Source organism: Labrus bergylta, chromosome 16 (genome assembly GCF_963930695.1).
Source record: "Labrus bergylta chromosome 16, fLabBer1.1, whole genome shotgun sequence".
NCBI classification, from domain to species: Eukaryota; Metazoa; Chordata; class Actinopteri; order Labriformes; family Labridae; genus Labrus; species Labrus bergylta.
The window spans coordinates 2,401,754-2,423,426 of NC_089210.1; the positions used below are offsets into that span (position 1 = coordinate 2,401,754).

Genomic DNA, 21,673 nt, shown 5'->3' on the forward strand with positions numbered 1-21,673 from the left:
GGTCAGTCACACACACACACACACACACACACACACACACACACACACACACACACACACACACACACACACACACACACACACACACCTACTGTCTTCAACTTACTTATTCAGCACTATGTATTAATAGTTTCTGATTTCTGATATATTTCTGAGAGACAGGAAGGAGGAGAAAGCGAGGGATGACATGCATTAGATTCAAATCTTTAACCTCTGCGATGAGGACTACACTCTCTGTACATGGAGGGCGCCACATAACCGCTAGGCCATCAGATCCCCCTAAATGTACATATTTTCTCAGACATCTGAAGTGTTCTTTGTGTTTTTAACTGCTCCTCTTCTTCTGCTTATATCCGTGTTCTGTCCGTCATGCAACTCGATGATCAAATGACAAAAAATAACTAAACACATTTAAAGACCAGCTGAGAAGCCGCTGCTCCAATGACCTCAGAAAATAGGATAGTCCACTTTAACCTGTTTAAAGAAACAGGTGTGTGAGCAGCCACAATCTACACATCTGTCAGACCGCTGACAAAAAACAGAAACAACGATTTTTACTGTTTTTCATTTGAAATTTGAGGATTTAAAAGTCCTGCTGCATCTTTTTCATCATTGCAGAATCAGTGTGTGAATGTACCCGCGTGTGTGTGTGTGTGTGTGTGTGTGTGTGTGTGTGTGTGTGTGTGTGTGTGTGTGTGTGTGTGTGTGTGTGTGTGTGTGTGTGTGTGTGTGTGTGTGTGTGTGTGTGTGTGTGTGTGTGTGTGTGTGTGTTTGATCCGTGCAGGAATGCGCCCGCTGCATTACGCCGCCTGGCAGGGGAAAGCCGATTCGGTCCTGATGCTGCTGCGCTCCGGAGCTTCAGTGAACGGCGTCTCTTTGGACGGACACATTCCTCTTCACCTGGCAGCGCAGTACGGACACTTCCAAGTGGTCAGTACAAAGAACACTGAAGTATCGTATTTATACTTTTGTCATAAACGTTTGGCTCAGATTGTCGAGGGGTTTTATGATGAAAACAGAATTTTAGACTTGATAGGAAACTACTGAAAATCAAACATCTTCCATACCTGAAGATTTTTTCTGCCACTTGTGCTTAACTCTTTCAGAGTCAGATTCAGGTTCTTTATTGTCCAACGAGGGGAAATGTGTTTTTGCAGCAGGAGCACACAGAAGACAAGAAACACAAAAACAACATCACCGCAAATAAAAAAATAAAAAACAAAGTTACAAAATCAGAAAAAAACAACAAAAATTCATGTGTAAACATGAGTGGAGAGGGGGGTTGGACGTGTGTCGCTGGAGGAGAGCGGAGGCTTCAGTATGGAGGAGGCGTGGCCTAAACAGCAGTTTGTTTTGGTTTCATGCTGGTGCTCAAGGGCGACACCTACTGGATCAAAAAGACGCACACTCTTCCTTTAGAAACACATTTTTCAATCACAAAAATATTGCAGGCAAACTCCTGCGTATTATCAAGATTGCACTTGTTAGTTGTCAACATTTATTTGTTCAGTTTAGACAAGATGAAGCAGGTTGTCAGCAGTTGTGAAAAGTTTTTGAAGGTCTAACGGCGTGATGACGGCGGCGCTGTAGTGTTGAACTCTGCTTTCTAACAAACAAAGGATCGGAGCCTTTTCTCTGTGTGGTCACTTTACTACAGATGTGATTGGATTAGAGGGGATTCAGACGGTAATCATGAGGTGGATTTTCTTTGAGGGCGGGGGATGGGAGGGGGGGGGGTGTTGTTTTTGTGGGGTGTGTAATTAGTAGTGACCCTGTTTTTGTGTGTTGTTGTGCGTCTCAGCCGAGCAGATGTGATGAAATGAACACTGCAGAGGTTTTTTATTTTTTATTAATTTTACATTAATCCTGAGGGGCAGATTTTTAGGGTGGCTCATGCTGTAATCACACACACACACACACACACACACACACACACACACACACTCTGCTCTGAAGTGTGTCAGGATTAGGATGAATATAGGTGAGCCAAATTGTCTGTGTTTTTCTCTCTGACCCCCCACTGAGAAACACTCTCAGACGGTTTAGTCCGACTTTGACTGTCGGTGTTTACAGAGTCTTCTTGTTTACATCTGAGCGAGTTATTTTTTTTAATGCTCATTTTACTAATGAAAAGCAAATAAAATACTCCACATGCAGATGTTCCTGAGATTAAAACTCAGGAACATCTGACTCCTCAAACAAACCTGAACTGTGTCATTAGTTTTTATTTTTACAGAAATGAATCAACACTGTCTGAGCTTTAATGAGATGTGTGTGCTGATATGATCATGTTTTTTTTAAGAGCGTTAGATTAATGTTTATATTTCTCTTTAGTCCGGATTAATAGAAACCACCTCCTTCATTCTCTCTAATCTGTCCTGTCGGGTCCCTGCAGAGTGTGTGATAATAACACAGATCCGTCTTTGTGTGTCTCAGATGACATCATCATCTGGTTGGCCGAGAGGATTGTGAAATATTACACAGCTTTCATAGTCCACATAACAACCCTAAATCCTCGGAGGGGCCGAGACTCTGACGACACCTCTGCAGTGCAGGTGTTTGAATCTGTGAGGAGTCTGCAAACACTCACTCAGAGTCAGGCTCCTTCCTGCTTCCCCCCCCTCACTGAAGTCTGCAAAGAAGAGTCGTCACAATACCAGATTTTAAAACTTTACTAGTATAAATCAAAACGATATCGACACCTGTTTCAATACCACTGATACAGAAGTTAACAAGCTGCAAGCTGTGGATATGTATAAAAATGTTTGAAAATTAGACATTGTGCAGGAGTTTACTTGCAATATTTCATGGATTCATTCCTCTTCAACCCACTTTTCTTATTGTGTAGATGTTATAGATAATAGATGTTTTTCGATAGTGAAGATTTGAACTTTTCGAAGATTTTAACAACCTAACTAAAGAGTTGAATAAAAGGGTCAAACACAGAATCTCCCCCTGCTGCAAACTGCGACTTTCAGTGTAAATTCTTCTTGTTCTTTGTGTTTATATGTGTTCATATAAGCTGCTCTAGCTGTCATTTTAATTGCTCTAATGTGCTGCTTATGTAGGAGTTCAATTTGGCAATTTAGCTCAGTCTGTAGGGACTTGGGTTGGGAACCGGAGGGTCGCCGGATCAAGTCCCAGTGCGGACCAAAATTATGGAAGTTGGTGTGGTAGCTAGAGAGGTGCTAGGGCACTTCCTGAGTACTCCCCTTGAGCAAGGCACTGAACCCCCTACTGCTCTGGTGTGAGAAGCATGTCTCTAAAATAAGTGTAAACCAAAAGAATCAAACATACTCAGCAGCTCCGCTCAAACATCAGAGTGTATTTCTGTGAACTTGTCTGTATCACTGTGTTAAAGTTCTGCTCTCATCATTCTTTGTACTCCACATGAAGCATAAAGTAACATTGTGTGTCTGTGTTTGTGTGTCAGTCTGAGATGTTGCTGCAGCATCAGTCCAACCCCTGTCTGGTCAACAAGGCCAAGAAGACTCCTCTGGACCTGGCCTGTGAGTTTGGAAGAGTCCAGGTGAGCGTTCAAGAATGTGTCATGTGATCGGGGTCAGGGTTAGTTTCAGCGTGAGTCAAAGTAAAGTCTCACTTCTGGAAAACTTTTGTAAGAGTGATGGTTTGACAACACACAGTCACAGCTGGACAAACACACTCTCACACACACACACATAGAGGGGTTTGATTACGTTGCCACGGTTACTTTTCTACCTCTGTCTGTAAACATGGCGGTTATCTTTGTCTTATTGTCTCCATGTTGGAGAGATCAACATGGAGACAATAAGACAAAACCATCAGCGTGTCAGAACAGGGTTTGCTTTTATTTTTATTATTGGCTTAGACATATTTCATCATTCTGACACACAAACGAGCTGCCTGTGCAAGAAATCTGTCAGATATTTATTTTACTCTGTGGACATTTTAAGAGCTCTGTCAAAGTATTTATCCTGTCGAGAATTTTCCCGCTCAAATAACCTGGACTAGAGTCTTTAACACACTTTATTTCTATAGCATGTTTCAAAACGACCAAAGTGCAAAGAAGCATAAAGAATACATAATACAGCATAATAATAATTATAATAATAATTACAATATAGTCTAAATCTAAAATAGAAAAACTCAAGCAGAGTGACAGGAAGTTGAACGTGGAGGAGTTGAGAGAATGAAGTTGGTCGGAGACGTCTTTGTTTTGACTCATGAGTTTGTTAAATGAGACATGAAAGTGAAGCCTGATCCTCCACAGCTGATTTAAACTTCACCCAGATATCTTTAGAGTGTGTGTGTGTGTGTGTGTGTGTGTGTGTGTGTGTGTGTGTGTGTGTGTGTGTGTGTGTGTGTGTGTGTGTGTGTGTGTGTGTGTGTGTGTGTGTGTGTGTGTGTGTGTGTGTCTCAGCTGCCGCTCAGTGATGTCAGGGTGTGTCGACAGCAGCTGCTCTGTTTCCATTCCGCTCTCCTCTGTTTCACCTCCTCCTTAAAACTCTTCAAAACTTCATCTTAAATATAAATAAAGATCATAAAAGTGTCTGGCTTGATTTCAGGAAATTGTGTGTCAAATGTCACAGCTATTGACTGTGTATAAATATGGACGTCTTGTCTCCGCCTCCCCCTGTTGTACAAAAGTAAAGCCAAAATCCGCCAATTGACATATTGCTGTAAAGATGTCGTTTAAGTTGCTCAGTAGAGACGTTGATGTTTTTAAGTCCCGCCCCTTCCTCCAACCAAAAAACACAAATTTATTACACAATGAAGCGTCAAACATCTGGAATCGCTCGTGGTATTTTGGTCTCTGAGGTGTTAACTCATCGTCACCTGCGGGGGGGCTCTGACGCCGTTTGTCCGTCCCAGTTGTGTCCACAGATTTTGGCCGGTACATGTTGTCATCTTGTTCCTTTCTCTCCTCTTCCTCGTCGCTCTTCAGGTGGCCCAGCTGCTGCTGAGCAGTAACATGGTGGTGGCGTTGTTGGAGGGAGAGAGGAAAGAGCAGACAGACTCCGCCTTCACCACCCCGCTTCACCTCGCCGCACGCAACGGACACAAAGACATCATACGGTGAGAAAGAAGCACAAATATCTAATATCTCAAAGAGCAGATTGACTCTCTTTGTGAGCTCCAACTGTCTCAAGAAGTTCACTAAAGTCGAGACGTGCACGCCGTGTCAGTTCATCCCGGACAGATTCAGATTCAGGTCACAGCTCCTGAATGTTTCAGACATTTCAAAAGAGACTTCTTTGGTCATTTTTTATTTTTTTTGCTTTTTATTTGATGTGACAGCTGAAGACAGTCTGGAGAAAACTGGGAGGAGAAAGTTCAGATGCATGTTCTACTAACTCAGCTAAACTTCCCAGTTTTAAACATTTTACAAGGGTCAAAAAATATGTTTTTAAATCCAAGTAAAGCTAATTATTTTAATTGCAAATGCGGCTTGCACAGACTGGAGCAGCTTAAATAAGGCGGCATGTGTATGAATAGCCAATAGGATGCTTTGAAGCGAATCAGCTGGCCATCAGGTGACGAGGGTTTGCATGAGATCAGCTGTTTTCAAAAACACTGGCATGGTAGCAGAGCGTGACTCCGAGGCCTGCCTCACCTGACGCTATGCTAAATACATCAAAGCAGAAGTAGAAGTCTCAATTGACTCAATTATGTATATTTAAAAAATCAATCGTCCACCAAGAGTTAAAGGATTTCTGTTTATTTAGGACGTTTAAAAAAAAATCCTCATAAAAAACCATGAAAAACTCCACATCAGTCCAGCTCTAAAATCTGATTTTGAAATGCTGCTCATGGTTTTATGAAGGTGTGAAGGTTTCAGTCTTCAGATATTTAAACTCAGAGGTGAGTGGATGCCGTGTGCAGTGATTGGGCGGGGCTTCTGTGGTGCGTGTTTGGTTGACCACAGAGCCGGCACGTTTGAATAATCGGGATGTGGGAGCGTGGACTCTGGTTGTGTGAGGCTGTCTCTTCTTCATGCCTCACATATCCTGCAGAGCTCAGAAATACACCACGACGGCCCTCTGACCCAGTTTTACAGTCCGTATCCTTGTTATATCTCAGAGTGTGTGTGTGTGTGTGTGTGTGTGTGTGTGTGTGTGTGTGTGTGTGTGTGTGTGTGTGTGTGTGTGTATGTGTATGTGTGTGTGAATGCAGGGCGAGCTTCCAGTACATATTTTCCTTCTTCCCATGAGCCTGCTGATAGCTCGTCTGAATTTGACGTAAAAGAGGGAAGAAATGCGAATGAAGCCGAGCAGCTTTACTGCACCGCTCTGTAACATTTTAATACTTTATAACAAACAGAGCTCAGAGGGAGATCAGTGTGCTGAACGCTGAAATGTATCTGTGCCACAGAGATCTTATTCACTCCTAAAGAGTTAGAAGGCGTGTCTGTCCGTTTTTCACTTGTTAAAAAACCCCAAAATAAACTAGGCTGCAGTAGTTAGCTGACCACGCCCCCTCTCTGGAAGGGCTCAGGTGTCTCTGGCTTTCTCGCTCCATGTCCTATTGTTTGTTCTGATCCTGTATTTGATCATGTCTATAAACCCCTCTATTTCAGCCCTGCTCAGAACAGGCTGTTTCTGTGTCTGTACCTTTAAATATGTAAATGAGCTGTGTCTGACCACGCCCCCTCTCTGGAAGGGCTTGGGTGACTTGGTGCTTTCTCGCTCCATGTCCTATTGTGTACGGTGAGAAGGCAGACTCAGAGGGCAGAACAAACACCTAGCTGTGGGAGTGTCACCCACCTGGGGGATGGGGCTACTGCCCTTTGTGATGTCATGAAGGGAAAATCTCCAAATGGCCTGTTTGAGCACACATTTTCTGAAAAGTGGAGCAGGCAGAAGACGGAGAGAGAATTTCTTTCTATCGCCCACCTTTAGATGACACAAGTCGTAGGACTCACAGGTGGATCTCATGTCTCTGGTTTTTTTTTTATTCCAGGCTGCTGCTGAAGGCCGGCATCGACATCAACAAGACCACCAAGTCTGGAACAGCTCTGCATGAAGCTTCTCTGTACGGGAAGACCGAGGTGGTCCGGCTGCTGCTGGATGTACGTTTACATTCAAATATATTCTGACATCTTGTTTTTTATGTCTTTTAATGCAACATGCTCTCTTCTTCTCTCTCGTTTAGAAACATGTCGAGTGTAAAGATTCTTCTTCATGTTTCTGTATTAAAGGCTTTACTCCGATTCAATTTGTGGAGTTTGTAAATGTGTTTGCAGGGATCTAATGTGAGTAATTATTAAGATTAAATAACATGACTTTAAAAAGAAGGATTAAGTATGTGTGCACTGTTGGACTGTTGTCGAGGGCAGCACTAGAGGAAATGTTTTGTAGGATGTTTTAAAAATGAATTAATAGCTGTGTTACATTTCTTTGCGATTGCACTTGCTGATTCACTTTCTTACAATCAGAGTGTTTGGGAGAGCTGCTCTGTTTAACCCACAGCGACTGCACTCCGTTCATCCCCCCCCCCCCCCCTGCAGCTACACTTCCCCTCTCAGTTCAACGCTGACGTAAGATCAGATCAAGCCTCGACCAAAAAACCCCCCAGAGGGCAAACTGCATATTTAAGACGACATGAAAGGGGAGAGAATAGTCAAAGAACAAATCTCTTTATCGTTATCGTCTTCTGTGTCGTCATCTGCAGGCTGGAGTGGACGTCAACATCCGGAACACGTACAATCAGACGGCGCTGGACATCGTCAACCAGTTCACCACGTCGCACGCCAGCAGGGACATCAAACAGCTGCTTAGAGGTCAGTGGTGGAGTGACAATAAGCACATTAACTCAGGTACTACACTCACTGCACTCGATCCTCTCAGTCATGACTTTAGCAAAAACTTTTCTTCTCCTCCTCCTCTCTTCTCACTTCACTCAGCCCCCCCCCCCTCTGGATCTGGGTCTCTCACCGTGCAGAGGACATATTGAGCTCCACCTGACATAATTCAAACAGCAGCTGTGTTGAAATTTTTTTTGGGGGGGTTATGTAACGCTAAACTCTTTATCAGCCAGCTCTCACAGCTTCAAAGAGCAGCCTGCTCACATTCAGCCTCAAATTTTAACAGAGCTGTATATATTCTGTGTGAGGCGCTCCGCTCTGTAATCCTGCAGCCGTTTGAAGTTCCTGTGGGAACACACTGAGGGAATAATGAGCGGTTGTGTTGAAGAAGTGATTTAAAACATGGATGGAGACTTTCCCGTCGTGTTTACTGGTGCACAGATGAGTGACTTGTACAAACATTAATAATTGATGTGTCGTGTTTGGGGCCGCGTACAGTGAGAAGTCTTTTTTGGATGAACGGCGACTTACTGTAAAACTGACAGCATGGTCTCTCCGGGCCGACTGCTGTATTTACATTTATATTAATTCTATTTCTGAAGATGACAACCTCTACTAACTTTCTACTGTCTTTGTCCTTTTATTGTCCTTCCCTTTATCGAGTTATTTACACAGTGTTTGCATATTCTTTTTATCGGTTAATATTTGGGGACTTTGCCCCCCTAGAGGGACCACTAAAGATCTCAGGAAAGGCATGAGGCCCTCTCTGCTCTGAGGTTGTCTTAATTAGATGCATACATTTTAATTAAAAGATTAGATGTGAAAACTATTGGCGACATTTTTAGATCATACATGTCTAAAATGTTGAGTTTGGTTGTTTTACTTGATAAACAAAAAAACATTCAATTTAATAAAAACATTTTTCTTAAAAGGTTTGGATTCATACTTTTCTCTAACTCTCTCTGGATGTTTTTCCCCGACAGACGCTACAGGGATTCTGCAGGTCCGAGCTCTGAAGGATTACTGGAACCTGCACGATCCCACCGCTCTCAACATCCGAGCCGGAGACGTCATCATGGTGAGACGCTCAGAAACAAGACGTTTTCTCAGAGCCCAATGAGTATTAAAAAACCTCTTTTTTTGTTAAAAACTGAAAAAAAGCCTCTGAACAACTACAAGTTTTAAAGGTCACATATTGGGAATTTTTTTGAAATGATTCTACATTCTGCCATGGTGTAATATTGGCTTCCCAGTCTGTGCATTCACATTGCCTTACGGTGTTGCAATAGTGTGAGAGAGAACTGCACAGCACAGCACACACACATACACACACGCAGTCAGACATGCGCACACACACACACCCCCACATGCAGCTCTGAGTTCCCGTCAGTGAATCAGACCTGTGAGTAAAACTGGAGGAAAAGATGCAGGTGCTGCTCTGTAGCTTCATGTTGGGACTTGTATTAAAGCATTAAACATCAAGTGTGTTCTGAAAGTCATGAGGCTTAAACGGTGGAAAAATCCGAACGCTTTTAAAAAATCATGTTTTTGTCTTTTTCCTGCTCAGGGTTCAAACATGTAGGAAAAAAAGAATAAGAGAGCTGATTTCTACTTATTTGTGTCAGACAAACTGGACGCATTGATGTCCCTCAGCGGGACGGAGTGCGTGCTGACACCAGCTCAATCCTTCTGCCATTCGCTGCCTCAAAGTGCAGTGACTCCGCCCCCTGTGACATCACATGCACACCCTCTATAGTGACTCTCTCCTCTTTCTTCTTCTGCAGGTTCTGGAGCAGCACTTGGACGGACGCTGGAAGGGCCACATCCACGACACCCAGAGAGGAACTGACCGAGTCGGCTTCTTCCCTCCATCCATCGTGGAGGTCATCAGCAGACGAAACGGTCAGTCCCCCCCCCCCCCCCCCCCCCCTACAAAGAGGATGTTTCAAATCAGACGCCATGAAAAACATCCGGTCATTAAAGAGAGAGTCATTACACATGATTGAACGTGAATAAATCAAGAGTGTGCTGGTCAGTGTTTCAGCAGCATCTTCATCACCTCATGTAGGATGTGGTTTAGATTTAAAGCTCCGCCCCCCCGCCTTCTGTTCATACCGGATAATGGAAACTAATGCACCTGCTTTGAGAACCATCCCATGCTTCCACCTCCTCTCTCCTCCCTCCTGCATCCATCTCTCCATCCACACCACATAATGACTGACCTCCACCTCTAACCATCAGCTTGATAACCTCCCTCCCCCTCCTCTTCCTCCTCCTCCTCCTCCCGCTCCTGTTGTCCTACCCATCTCGCCCTGTAGGGGGCACCCTGTCCCGGCACGCCTCTCTGCCCACCCAGCGCCAGCAGCTGAACTCCAGAGCCCCCCTCTCCTCCAGCCTCAGCTCCGCCCCCCAGACTGATGACTCCTACACTCTGTATGCTCCCCCCACCCATGTGGTGCTCCCGCTAGCCAACGGCCTCACTACCAACACAGGTACACACACTCTTCACCATCTTCCTGGTCGCTGCACCTCCACAGCTTTGTTTTCTAACACTAACCCCAACAGGAAGGATCATCTCTAATGTGCATGAAGATTTTGTCCAGCATTTTGAGTCCTAACTCTAAGATCACTTCCAACGTGTTTTTCCTTCAGACAGATAGTCTTTGTAATCTAATCTGTGTCCTCCAACACACCTCAGTTAGCCCCTCCCTCCCCGACAGATCGCAGTCCCTCAGAGTCTTTGTGTCTGATAGGTTTGTGTCCAAGCCGCCTGTCTCAGTCTGATTTTCCCTTCGAGGACATCTGGGTTCTCAGGGACTCATGTCATGGTAAGAGCCCCCCCCCCCCCCCACCTGAACATCGGCTTCTCCCCCCCCTGGCTGTTCTGAAGCTGCCCCGCTGCCCCGCTCAAGGCTCTGCATCAGGACCCAACACACCAAGTCACACAATACACATGCCTAAAAGACACAGCCTCATGTCGCTAAAAATAGCCTTAATCACTTCACATGATCTAATGTCCTATCGCACAGCTTCATGTCCCTGCACACTACCTACTGGACACTTGTTACCTCATGCCGCCTCAGATCTCTTCATGATGACTCACGCCACTCATGACCTCATCGTGACGCATCACGCCATCTCAGGCTACCTCGAGTCCCCTCATGTCGCGTCACTGTAACATGAGGTAACATCATGCCGCCTCGTGTTACCTCGTGTTACCTCATGTTACCTCATGACGCCTCGTGTTGCCTCATGCCGCCTCATGTTACCTCATGACGCCTCGTGTTACCTCATGCCGCCTCGTGTTACCTCATGTTACCTCATGCCGCTTCGTGTTACCTCATGCCGCCTCGTGTTACCTCATGTTACCTCATGTCACCTCATGTTACCTCATGTTACCTCATGTTACCTCATGTTACCTCATGTTACCTCATGCCGCCTCATGTCACCTCATGTTACCTCATGTTACCTCATGCCGCCTCGTGTTACTTCATGCCTCCTCGTGTTACCTCATGATGCCTCGTGTTACCTCATGTTACCTCATGACGCCTCGTGTTACCTCATGCCGCCTCGTGTTACCTCATGTTACCTCATGCTGCCTCGTGTTACCTCATGCCGCCTCGTGTTACCTCATGTTACCTCATGCTGCCTCGTGTTACCTCATGCTGCCTCGTGTTACCTCATGACGCCTCGTGTTACCTCATGTTACCCCATGACGCCTTGTGTTACCTCATGCTGCCTCGTGTTACCTCATGCTGCCTCGTGTTACCTCATGCCTCCTCGTGTTACCTCATGTTACCTCATGACGCCTCATGTTACCTCATGCCGCTTCGTGTTACCTCATGTTACCTCATGCCGCTTCGTGTTACCTCATGTTACCTCATGACGCCTCGTGTTGCCTCATGACGCCTCATGTTACCTCATGCCGCCTCGTGTTACCTCATGTTACCTCATGACGCCTCGTGTTACCTCATGTTACCTCATGCCTCTTCATGCCGCCTCGTGTTACCTCGTGTTACCTCATGTTACCTCATGACGCCTCGTGTTACCTCATGTTACCTCATGACGCCTCGTGTTGCCTCATGCCGCCTCATGTTACCTCATGCCGCCTCGTGTTACCTCATGTTACCTCATGCCGCTTCGTGTTACCTCATGCCGCCTCATGCCGCCTCGTGTTACTTCATGCCTCCTCGTGTTACCTCATGATGCCTCGTGTTACCTCATGTTACCTCATGACGCCTCGTGTTACCTCATGCCTCCTCGTGTTACCTCATGCCGCCTCGTGTTACCTCATGTTACCTCATGCTGCCTCGTGTTACCTCATGCTGCCTCGTGTTACCTCATGACGCCTCGTGTTACCTCATGTTACCCCATGACGCCTTGTGTTACCTCATGCTGCCTCATGTTACCTCATGCCTCCTCGTGTTACCTCATGCCGCCTCGTGTTACCTCATGACGCCTTGTGTTACCTCATGACGCCTCGTGTTACCTCATGTTACCTCATGCCTCTTCATGCCGCCTCGTGTTACCTCGTGTTACCTCATGTTACCTCATGACGCCTCGTGTTACCTCATGTTACCTCATGACGCCTCGTGTTGCCTCATGCCGCCTCATGTTACCTCATGCCGCCTCGTGTTACCTCATGTTACCTCATGCCGCTTCGTGTTACCTCATGCCGCCTCATGCCGCCTCGTGTTACTTCATGCCTCCTCGTGTTACCTCATGATGCCTCGTGTTACCTCATGTTACCTCATGACGCCTCGTGTTACCTCATGCCTCCTCGTGTTACCTCATGCCGCCTCGTGTTACCTCATGTTACCTCATGCTGCCTCGTGTTACCTCATGCTGCCTCGTGTTACCTCATGACGCCTCGTGTTACCTCATGTTACCCCATGACGCCTTGTGTTACCTCATGCTGCCTCATGTTACCTCATGCCTCCTCGTGTTACCTCATGCCGCCTCGTGTTACCTCATGCCTCCTCGTGTTACCTCATGCCTCCTCGTGTTACCTCATGACGCCTCGTGTTACCTCATGCTGCCTCGTGTTACCTCATGCCGCCTCATGTTACCTCATGCTGCCTCGTGTTACCTCATGCCTCCTCGTGTTACCTCATGCTGCCTCGTGTTACCTCATGCCTCCTCGTGTTACCTCATGCCTCCTCGTGTTACCTCATGACGCCTCGTGTTACCTCATGCTGCCTCGTGTTACCTCATGCTGCCTCGTGTTACCTCATGCTGCCTCGTGTTACCTCATGCCGCTTCGTGTTACCTCATGCCGCCTCGTGTTACCTCATGCCGTCTTACTTAATTTCACTGCACATTAGCTTGTCTGACTCGTTACCACATTCTGCCTAATTTTTCCCTCATGTCACCTCGACTTAGCAAAGTTCCCTAAAATCGACTCATATTGTCTGACGTCACCTCATGCAGCCTGACATCTCTTTATTTTGCATCACCGCACGTTGTCTCCCGTCCCCTCACATTATCTCCTGTCACCCTGCTCCATCATCGGACGTCCTCTCAGATAACATCGCACTTCATCAAATCTCTTTATGTAGCCTCATGTCATCTCAGCTCGGTCGATGCCTACCTCACCCCAACTTCACATATCTCCACATTGTCTGACTTCATCTCCTGTCGTCGTACATCCCTTCTATCGGCTTGCATCACTGAAGTGGCATGAAGCAGCGGCCTGAATGTTGCCTCACACCTTGTTGCCTTGCATCACAACAACAAGATAAAAACACAACAAGTGAGATTGACGGTGTGTTGGGTCCAAACACTTTGTATGATTTTACTGCTTCAGAGCGTTTGGCTGTCAGTATCCCTAGTGGTCCTCACTGGTACCACAGGGGGTCGACACTCATTTATGTCTTTATTCAACTGGAAAATGCTGCGAGGTGGAAGATTAGTGGGCAGCTCAGTGAGTCCTACCGAGCTGACTCAGGATCCTCTGAAGAAGCTGGATGAAGGCCTCATTAGAAACAGTCAGACAATCTTTGATATCCATGATTTATTCGATGTCTATCCATTATGTCAAAACCAGATTTATTCCTCTTTCCTTCAAAACACAAGTTACCTCAAAAGGTTTAGCTGTAAATCTTATCTCTGTTTTGTCTATGATATTCATGTGCCTTTTTCTTTTACTGTTTTGTCTGTGTTTTAAATTCCTTCTGGATTTCATGTCGCAGCGAGAATCCAAACTTGAAAGCTTTTGCACCTTCTACCCTAGAAAGGAGTATTAGTCGTACACTGTCCTAAATGCCTGATGCTTCCAGCTTCATGATTTCATTAATGGATGCTCTTCTGCTCTGCCACAGCACAGCTTTTAGACCAGAAAAACCTGCATCCTGCCCGCCATCGTCACCAGCCAGCACCTCAGGCCTTTGCATCTGCAGGCTTTCTGCCCGCTGTTTTGACGAAGAGCATCTGCTGCTTCTTAAAGCGTGATGCCGATTACTCTCGCCTCTCCCACATCCTGATTTTAAAATGTTTTTTTTTTATCGTTTGTTTGCAGCAGGAGATCGGAACAGCGTTGGGAGTACGGGGAGCGTTGGCAGCACAAGGAGTGCCGGGAGCGGGCAGAGCACCGAAAGCAACAACACACCCAACGGGATCCAACACATCGCTGTTCACCATGACAACACCAACAAGGTACTTATTTGGGGTTATAAACAAAGTCTTTGGCTGCAACAGAAGTGATTGTACCCGACCTAAAAAGCCTCTGCATGTTTCTAATAAGCTCCACGAGCAGAAACGTGCTCAAACTAGGATCAATATTGGAGATGCTTTTGAAAAATGGAGAGAGGTTAGAACACAGAAAGGTTTACAGACCCATGCAGAGCTGGATAAACACTGAAGCTTCAGAGTCCACCACATGGTGACCTGTGTGAGCATCGACTCTAGAGAGAGGGGGGGAGACAGCTCTGTGCAATGTGGAGAATTTAGACTGCAGTACCCATTTTAAACACTAGGTGCCAGAGTTACATACTGCTCCTTTAAATATTCCAATTTGGGTTCGGGTCAAATTGTATTCAGAAATAGTCAAAATTAGGTAAAAGTTTAACTTGACTGAGCTCATTTCTTGTCAGTTTTCTGCTCCTCTGTTTAAAGCTGCTCACTGACTCTGAGTTTCTTTTTCTGTGCAGCCGGCTCCCTCTGCTGTTGATTGTGGGCACTCAGACGTCAGCAGTCAGCCTGATCCTCCTGCAGGTAATAATATTCTTAGTGGCATGGGCTGTTTTGGAAACCTCCTTCTACATACTACTATCCAACATAGCATGCATTATATACTGCATAATGCATACTACATTCAACAGTAGTATGTACGGTGGCTGGGAAGTGCAATGCAAAATTACAAAATGTGAAACATGTGAGACAAATTTACATTTTGAAAAACAAAATTTCCGCCAAAACAAACAAAATGACCCCTCACTCAATCACTTCCGGGTCACTTCCTGCATTTGGTACATTCTCTTTCTGTCAAACTGTCGTTTGTAAATTTGTTTGGGGACTTGTAAAAGTGTTCTGCCACTTGTAAATTTGTCTCAGCGCTTGTTCAAGTGTTTCACATCTTGTAAATTTGTTTTGGTTTTGCAATTTTATTTAACAAAATGTAAAAGCGTTTTTTTCAAAATGTAAATTTGTCTCAAATTTTGTAAAAGTGTTCCACACTGTAATTGTGCTTTGCACTTCCCAGCCACCGTAAGTATGACTGCCAGTCACAGTATATAAAACATGAGAGCCCTATATGTAACCTCACCTCGTTGCCTTGAGGGTTGAAGTGAAGGGAAACAGCTTACCTTTGAGGAGAATCTTTCAGGATGTCTGAAGATGTTTTGACTTTTCGCCTGCTGAGCTGTGCTGTGATTGTCCCTGCAGGTGGGACTCCTCGGAGGCAGACGGTGACGGTGCAGAGACCTGCAGATCAGAGTTTCTCTCAGCAGTTTGTCCGTCCTCAGCAGCTGCTGGAGGGAAAGGTGAAGATCGCGCCCTTCCTATTGTCTTTGTGTTTTGTTTTTTATATACTTTTATTTTTTACTGTTTGGTAGGCACCTATGAAATAAAGAGCTTCAGTGATGTTTGTATTGGATTGGTGTATTTTAGGATGCAGAGGCCATCTTTCAGTGGCTGAGGGAGTTCCAGCTGGAGCAGTATACTGGGAACTTCATCAGTGCTGGTTATGACGTTCCAACCATCAGCAGGATGACCCCCGAGGTAAATAAACATCATATTCTGATAACTACACTTTGGGTGTTTTGAGGTGTAGTTGGACTTTCTTGACTCACTGATCACTCTGTACTCTTGTTGGGTTTCCAGGATCTGACGGCCATCGGAGTGACGAAGCCAGGCCACCGCAAGAAAGTCTCCCTGGAGATCAACAACCTGAACATGCCAGAGTGGCTGCCTGAGTACATCCCGGTAAGACTTCCAGCTGTTTACTGCTGAATACAAACTTTGTGATGCTATTCATCTAAGCCAGGGGTGTCCAAAGTGCGGCCCGAGGGCCATTTGCGGCCCTTGAGGGGATTTTTTGCGGCCCGTGACTTCAAATGAAGAATCAGAAGATTTTATTGATTAAGATCGGCACATTATCTTATTTTTCTTTTTCATGTTAACAAAGGCATTTTTTGTGTTTGAAAAAAAACGTATGCAAAGTTTTTGCAAACAAGCGGACTGTTTAACCATTTAATGACCTGAGCTAAATGAACCACGTTACAGGCTCTGAGAAAAAAAACAAATAAAGTAAAACGAAGAAATCAAAATATTTGATTTCCTTTTATTAAAGGGTTTCTTTAGCGAGCCTTTTGATTCTGATCAGTTTCAACTATATTTTAAAAAACAAAACCTGTGGCCCGCGAGCGTTTCTAACACGACAATTTTGGCCCGCAAGAAAAAAAGTTTGGACACCCCTGCTCTAAGTGATCTGATCTTTCTCACAGTCCGATCTGGGGGAGTGGCTCAGTGCCATCGGTCTGCCGCAGTACCACAAACAACTCTCTGAAAACGGCTACGACTCCATCAGCATCGTCAGAGACCTCACATGGGAGGACCTGCAGGAGATCGGCATCACCAAGCTGGGTAAGGATCCTGCTATTCTTAGCATCTTAACTATTCTGTACAGACCAGCAGTGTTTTTTAACTTTTGGTGTGCTGGTTTCCTCCAGGCCATCAGAAGAAGCTGATGCTGGCGGTGAAGAAGCTGTGTGACATCCAGAGGGCGATCCTCCAGGCCGAATCAGGACAGGGAACGCTGCGCCGCAAAGGCCCGGGAGCCCTCCACCTGGTGACCATCGAGCCGCCGGACTCATCGGGCGAATGCTCGTCTCCTCACACCCCGAAGATGCTGACCTTCCAGGACAGCGAGCTGAGCGCCGAGCTGCAGACCGCCATGTCCGGTCACTACGGCGGCTGCGACGAAGGCTTGGCCATCAAGAACGCCGTGGGAATGTCCCAGAGCCAGGAGAGTATCGACGCCCGCTCCAGGGGCTCCGGGCGCTCCCAGGAGCCTCCCACGGCTTCCATCAACCCCCACTGCTGGTCTCAGGAGAACCTGGAGGGCAGCCCCGCCAAGGAGAGGAACCACCCCGAGGGCTGGGATCAGCGGCCTCTGCAGCAGCAGCTGTTGCCGAAGCAGGTGCCTTTGGGAACGGCGACCGTCTTTAAGTACCCGGCGATCCCAGCCAAGCCCAAGCTGTCTGCGTCCTGTAACTCCTCCCCCCACGGCTCCCCTGCTCTGAAGGGGTTCAGCTACCTGCATTCTCATTGTGGATCCACAGATCTGAACTCGCCTCAGAAGCTCGTCGACCGCACCATGACCCTGACTCCACCAAAGAGACGCAATCAGAGCAAGATCCGCTACGCTCTGTCAGACGGCGAGCCCGATGAAGACGACGACGAGGTGACTTTCCGTTCTGGGAACCTGTCGTCGTACGCCACCTTGACGCGCAAACCCGGTCGCAGCCAGCTGGCTCGGTTGCAGTCGAGCCCGGAGAAGAACGGAAACGTGGGGCGCAGCCAGTCGTTCGCCGTGCGCGCTCGCAAAAAAGGTCCCCCTCCTCCGCCGCCGAAAAGGCTGAGCTCGGTGAGCAGCACGACCAGCGGGGAGCTGAGCGACAGCAGCACGACGTCGTCTGTGGGCGGGGTCACGGACAGCCCGGTGAGCGTTCGGAGTATTGCAGCCTCTCTAGAAGGGAGGACAGAGGGGAAGGACCCTGCTGGATCTAAACCAGACCTCGTCCAGCAGGAGACTCCGCCTCCTCCTCTGAGCTCTACCGGTCAGGAACCGAGAGAGTCTGGTGGCGTGAGGAGGCGGGTGCAGAGCGAGTGTATTCCCTCTCAGACTGGCGGCGGCGCTGAGTCAGAACGAGGGGTGAAGTCGGACACCGAGGAGGAAGAACCAAAAGGTCGCGGGCTGGACCGGTCTTCATCGCCCCACAACAGCTCCAGCGAGTGCATCCCATTTGCCGAAGAGGGAAACTTAACCATCAAACAGAGACCCAAAGCTCCCGGGCCGCCGAGGGCCGAGGCCGTGCTGGAGCCTCCGGAGAAACAAGAACCCGCCAAGAACCTGGAAGTACCCGAGTTTAACCTGAAGGAGTCCGACACGGTGAAGCGTCGACACAAAGCGAAGGAGAAGGACCAGGCGGGAGGTTCCCCGAGTAGAGAGGCGGCGGAGGATGCCGGGTCGAGCAGCGGCGGCGGCAGCAGGCCTCTGTCCCAGAACCAGGACGACGTCAATCTGAGGATCAGCGAGGCGCGTCTGGTGAGGCCGGCGAGTCCAGCGACAGGATCCCCGATCAGACGTCCGATCTCCCCGAAACCTCCTGCCATCGCCCCGAAACCGGTCCGCCATAGTCTCCTGGCAGCACACGGTGAGATACTGACAAAGAAAATATCTGCTCATATCAAGTGTTACATTTAAAGGCTTTATATGTGACTTTTCACACTTAAATATAAATCAAGTTTATCCTCTGAAAATAACTCTGTGAGTCATGACTGTCTACAATGGGTGTAACACCCGAGTCCCACTGTCTGTGATGTTTTCAGAGTTTTCAGAGTCCTATCTTCACTTTGTTTACATCGCCAGGACGGCCGGCTGACTCCTCCCCTCGTGTATAAAAGTTGTTTAATTGAGGGACTAGAGAAAAGAAGAATAACATACTGTACTCACTGCTTAACTGTGTTTCTAGATCACGCTCATTTCAGGTAAATTTACATGCAGTGTGAAGATACCAGCATGATAAAGATCACTAGCATTAGCATGCTAACACAACAATGCAGCGCGAGTTGTTTTGGTTTCATGCTGGAGCTCAAGGGCGACATCTGCTGGATCAAAACATCACATATAAAGACTTTAAGTCCCGCCCACAGAAATAAATCCATAAGTTAAATTCTGAATCTTTGAAAAGGGGGTAATGACTCGTACCAGCTGGACCTGAAAGACAAAGTGTACTCTAAAGGTGGACTTGACTTTAGTCCTCTAGGTCCCTGACTTGGGATCTGATCTGGGACTTCACCAGGACTTAAAATCTGACCCACAAGTTGACCTTATTGGTCTCAATTTGAGACTTGTTCATCTTGGATGAAGATTTGTGGGTCTTAGCTCTGGACTTGTTGATCTTGGATGTTGGATCTTAATGGTCTAGACTCAAGACGATATGGGGGGTAGAATTAGGACTCGGCTCGACTCTGGGACTTGTTAGAATAGCGTTGCCACTCTTTGGTCCTGAATCTGGACTTTTGGGTCTTGACTTTGGGCCTGATTTGTCAAAGTTGAGACTTAAGATTAGTGTGTGAAGACTTGTGGGTAGATTTAAGACTTCTAGACTTCACTTTGTACTTCATGGTCGTTGATTTCAGACTTGTTGGTATTTGACCTCCTGGTGTTTCCTCCCCCAGCTGGACCCTTGTCTCCTTCTGTGACCGTCAGCGGGGTTCAAACGGTGGTCTTCAGCTCCCCGTCCTCCCCGGCTCACGTCCCCAGACCGCTGTCCCCTCAGGCCCCTCAGAGTCCCTCCCTGGCAGCTGCGAGGACTCAGGTGTACATGGCTGGTCCAGGGGGCACTCCGGGGACCGAGGTGGTTCAGCAGAGACTGGATCAGACCAGCACGTCTCTGGAAGCGGCTCTGAAGGCCGTCGAGAAAAAACTGAACCGGGAGGACGACTCGGAAAGGTGAGACTGGAACGTGTGTGTTATTCAGACTGTGAATATCCTGTGGAGTGTTTTGTAATGAATCATCGCTCTTCTTCTTCTTCTTCTTCTTCTTCTTCTTCTTCTTCTTCTTCTTCTTCTTCTTCTTCTTCTTCTTCTTCTTCTTCTTCTTCTTCTTCTTCTTCTTCTTCTCTCCGTAGTGTTTCACACTCAGTGAAGTCTGCAGGGACCATCCTGGACGACATCGGCAACATGTTTGACGACCTGGCCGACCAGCTGGACGCCATGTTGGAGTGAAGACTTTTCATAAAATCCAAACTTCTCAAAGAAAAAAGATTCACCCGCAAACTCAGGAAGTGACACAGAGAGAGAGAGAGAGAGAGAGAGAGAGAGAGAGAGAGAGAGAAAGGAGGGCTGACGGAGAGATGGATCCTCTCCACTCTGAAGTCACCAGCTCTTAATCTCCACCCGTGCGTCTTCAGCGACCTCCTCCTCTCACGTTTATGACAGACTGATGAATCCCTGTGGACGGATGGAGGGAGGGATTCACTTCTTTTTTTAATCGCTCAAACATGAACCGAACACAGACACTAAAGTTGGACCAGCCCGCTGTGAGGCTTTTTATTTACTAACTGAAACATGAAGTTTGATCTTTTTTTTGACCTCCTGACGTTTATTCCTGTCGGGCAGCTTGTCCTCAGATTTCTGTTAGTAGCCTCTGTGAAAGGTGTTTTTACTTTAAATTCAGATGAACTTATTTATTGGGTTTCCTGCTAAAAACGTACAGAATATATTCACTTTTTACCAACAGAGAAGAGTTGAAGTTCACTCCTCAAATAGATGAACTGTTTATGAAAAGTGGAGGGTGACATTGTCCATTTTGTTCCTGGACGGCTTGTTTGTATTTAGTTTTTTAGCCATGTTGGATTTGTTTTGGAGCTGGAGAGGAGGGAGGTGGTTAACAGCTTTGTCGAATCAAAAGAAAATATAAGTTGTAATTCTAAAACCCATAAAGCCGGGTTTATTCCACAGATGAATCTAAAAACATGTAACGCACGATTAGATTTTATAAACAGGATTTTGAACGCAGGTTTTTATTTTCCTGGAGGGGAGACAAGAATCTGGACCGTGTCTGAACATTTCAAATGTTATCTTTGTAATATTTAAAGAAAAAAAAAAAAATCTATTTTATACAAAGTGACGTTAACCTCCGTGTGTGTCGTCTTCCACGCTGCGTGTTTCTGTGTTTTTAACAAACTGTTCATGAAGCTTCAGCAGACGCGTCCGGACGCTGTTGACAGAAAGGGAAGAGCGGCACGTTCAGCTGGGAGGGGGGGGTGGGGATGGGGGGTGGGGTGGGGGGGGATGAGGGGTGGGGTGGGGGGGATGGGGGATGGGGGGGTCTCTCTGTGTGAGATACAGACTATTTTTTGATATTCATTTTAGCCGCATTAGTATTTAAATTAGACTTATCTAAATATGTATATTGTACACTAGAGGTATATACAGGAGCAGATACTCAACCAAAGTCTATGTACAGATTCTCCTCCCATATTTTCACAATCTGTCCTCCTCCTGTTTGTTTTTAACACTTTTATTATTCTTTACTGTCCGTCGCTCGGCCTGCAGCGTGTTTAACTGGTCATATAGCATGACATGTGAGCCTGTGTGTGTGTGTGTGTCTCTGTGTGTGTCTGTGTGTGAGCGCTCTCTATATTTGAGATATTTCTGTT

General features: G+C 46.6%; 1 protein-coding gene across 1 annotated transcript in view; it reads left to right on the plus strand.

Moving 5' to 3' along the window:
• Nucleotides 1-20,729, plus strand: part of LOC110000940 (caskin-2) — a gene marked incomplete in the record, with an annotated part of 54,709 nt that extends 33,980 nt beyond the window's left edge. Inside the window, 18 exon segments of the mRNA XM_065965164.1 lie at nucleotides 785-930; nucleotides 3,434-3,529; nucleotides 4,928-5,058; nucleotides 6,943-7,051; nucleotides 7,654-7,762; nucleotides 8,770-8,864; nucleotides 9,571-9,688; nucleotides 10,105-10,278; nucleotides 10,540-10,614; nucleotides 14,304-14,440; nucleotides 14,935-14,998; nucleotides 15,668-15,765; nucleotides 15,893-16,003; nucleotides 16,106-16,207; nucleotides 16,729-16,867; nucleotides 16,954-18,660; nucleotides 19,688-19,961; nucleotides 20,141-20,729. Coding sequence (XP_065821236.1) covers nucleotides 785-930; nucleotides 3,434-3,529; nucleotides 4,928-5,058; nucleotides 6,943-7,051; nucleotides 7,654-7,762; nucleotides 8,770-8,864; nucleotides 9,571-9,688; nucleotides 10,105-10,278; nucleotides 10,540-10,614; nucleotides 14,304-14,440; nucleotides 14,935-14,998; nucleotides 15,668-15,765; nucleotides 15,893-16,003; nucleotides 16,106-16,207; nucleotides 16,729-16,867; nucleotides 16,954-18,660; nucleotides 19,688-19,961; nucleotides 20,141-20,237 — 3,782 coding nt within the window.
• Nucleotides 20,730-21,673: the final 944 nt, after the last annotated feature.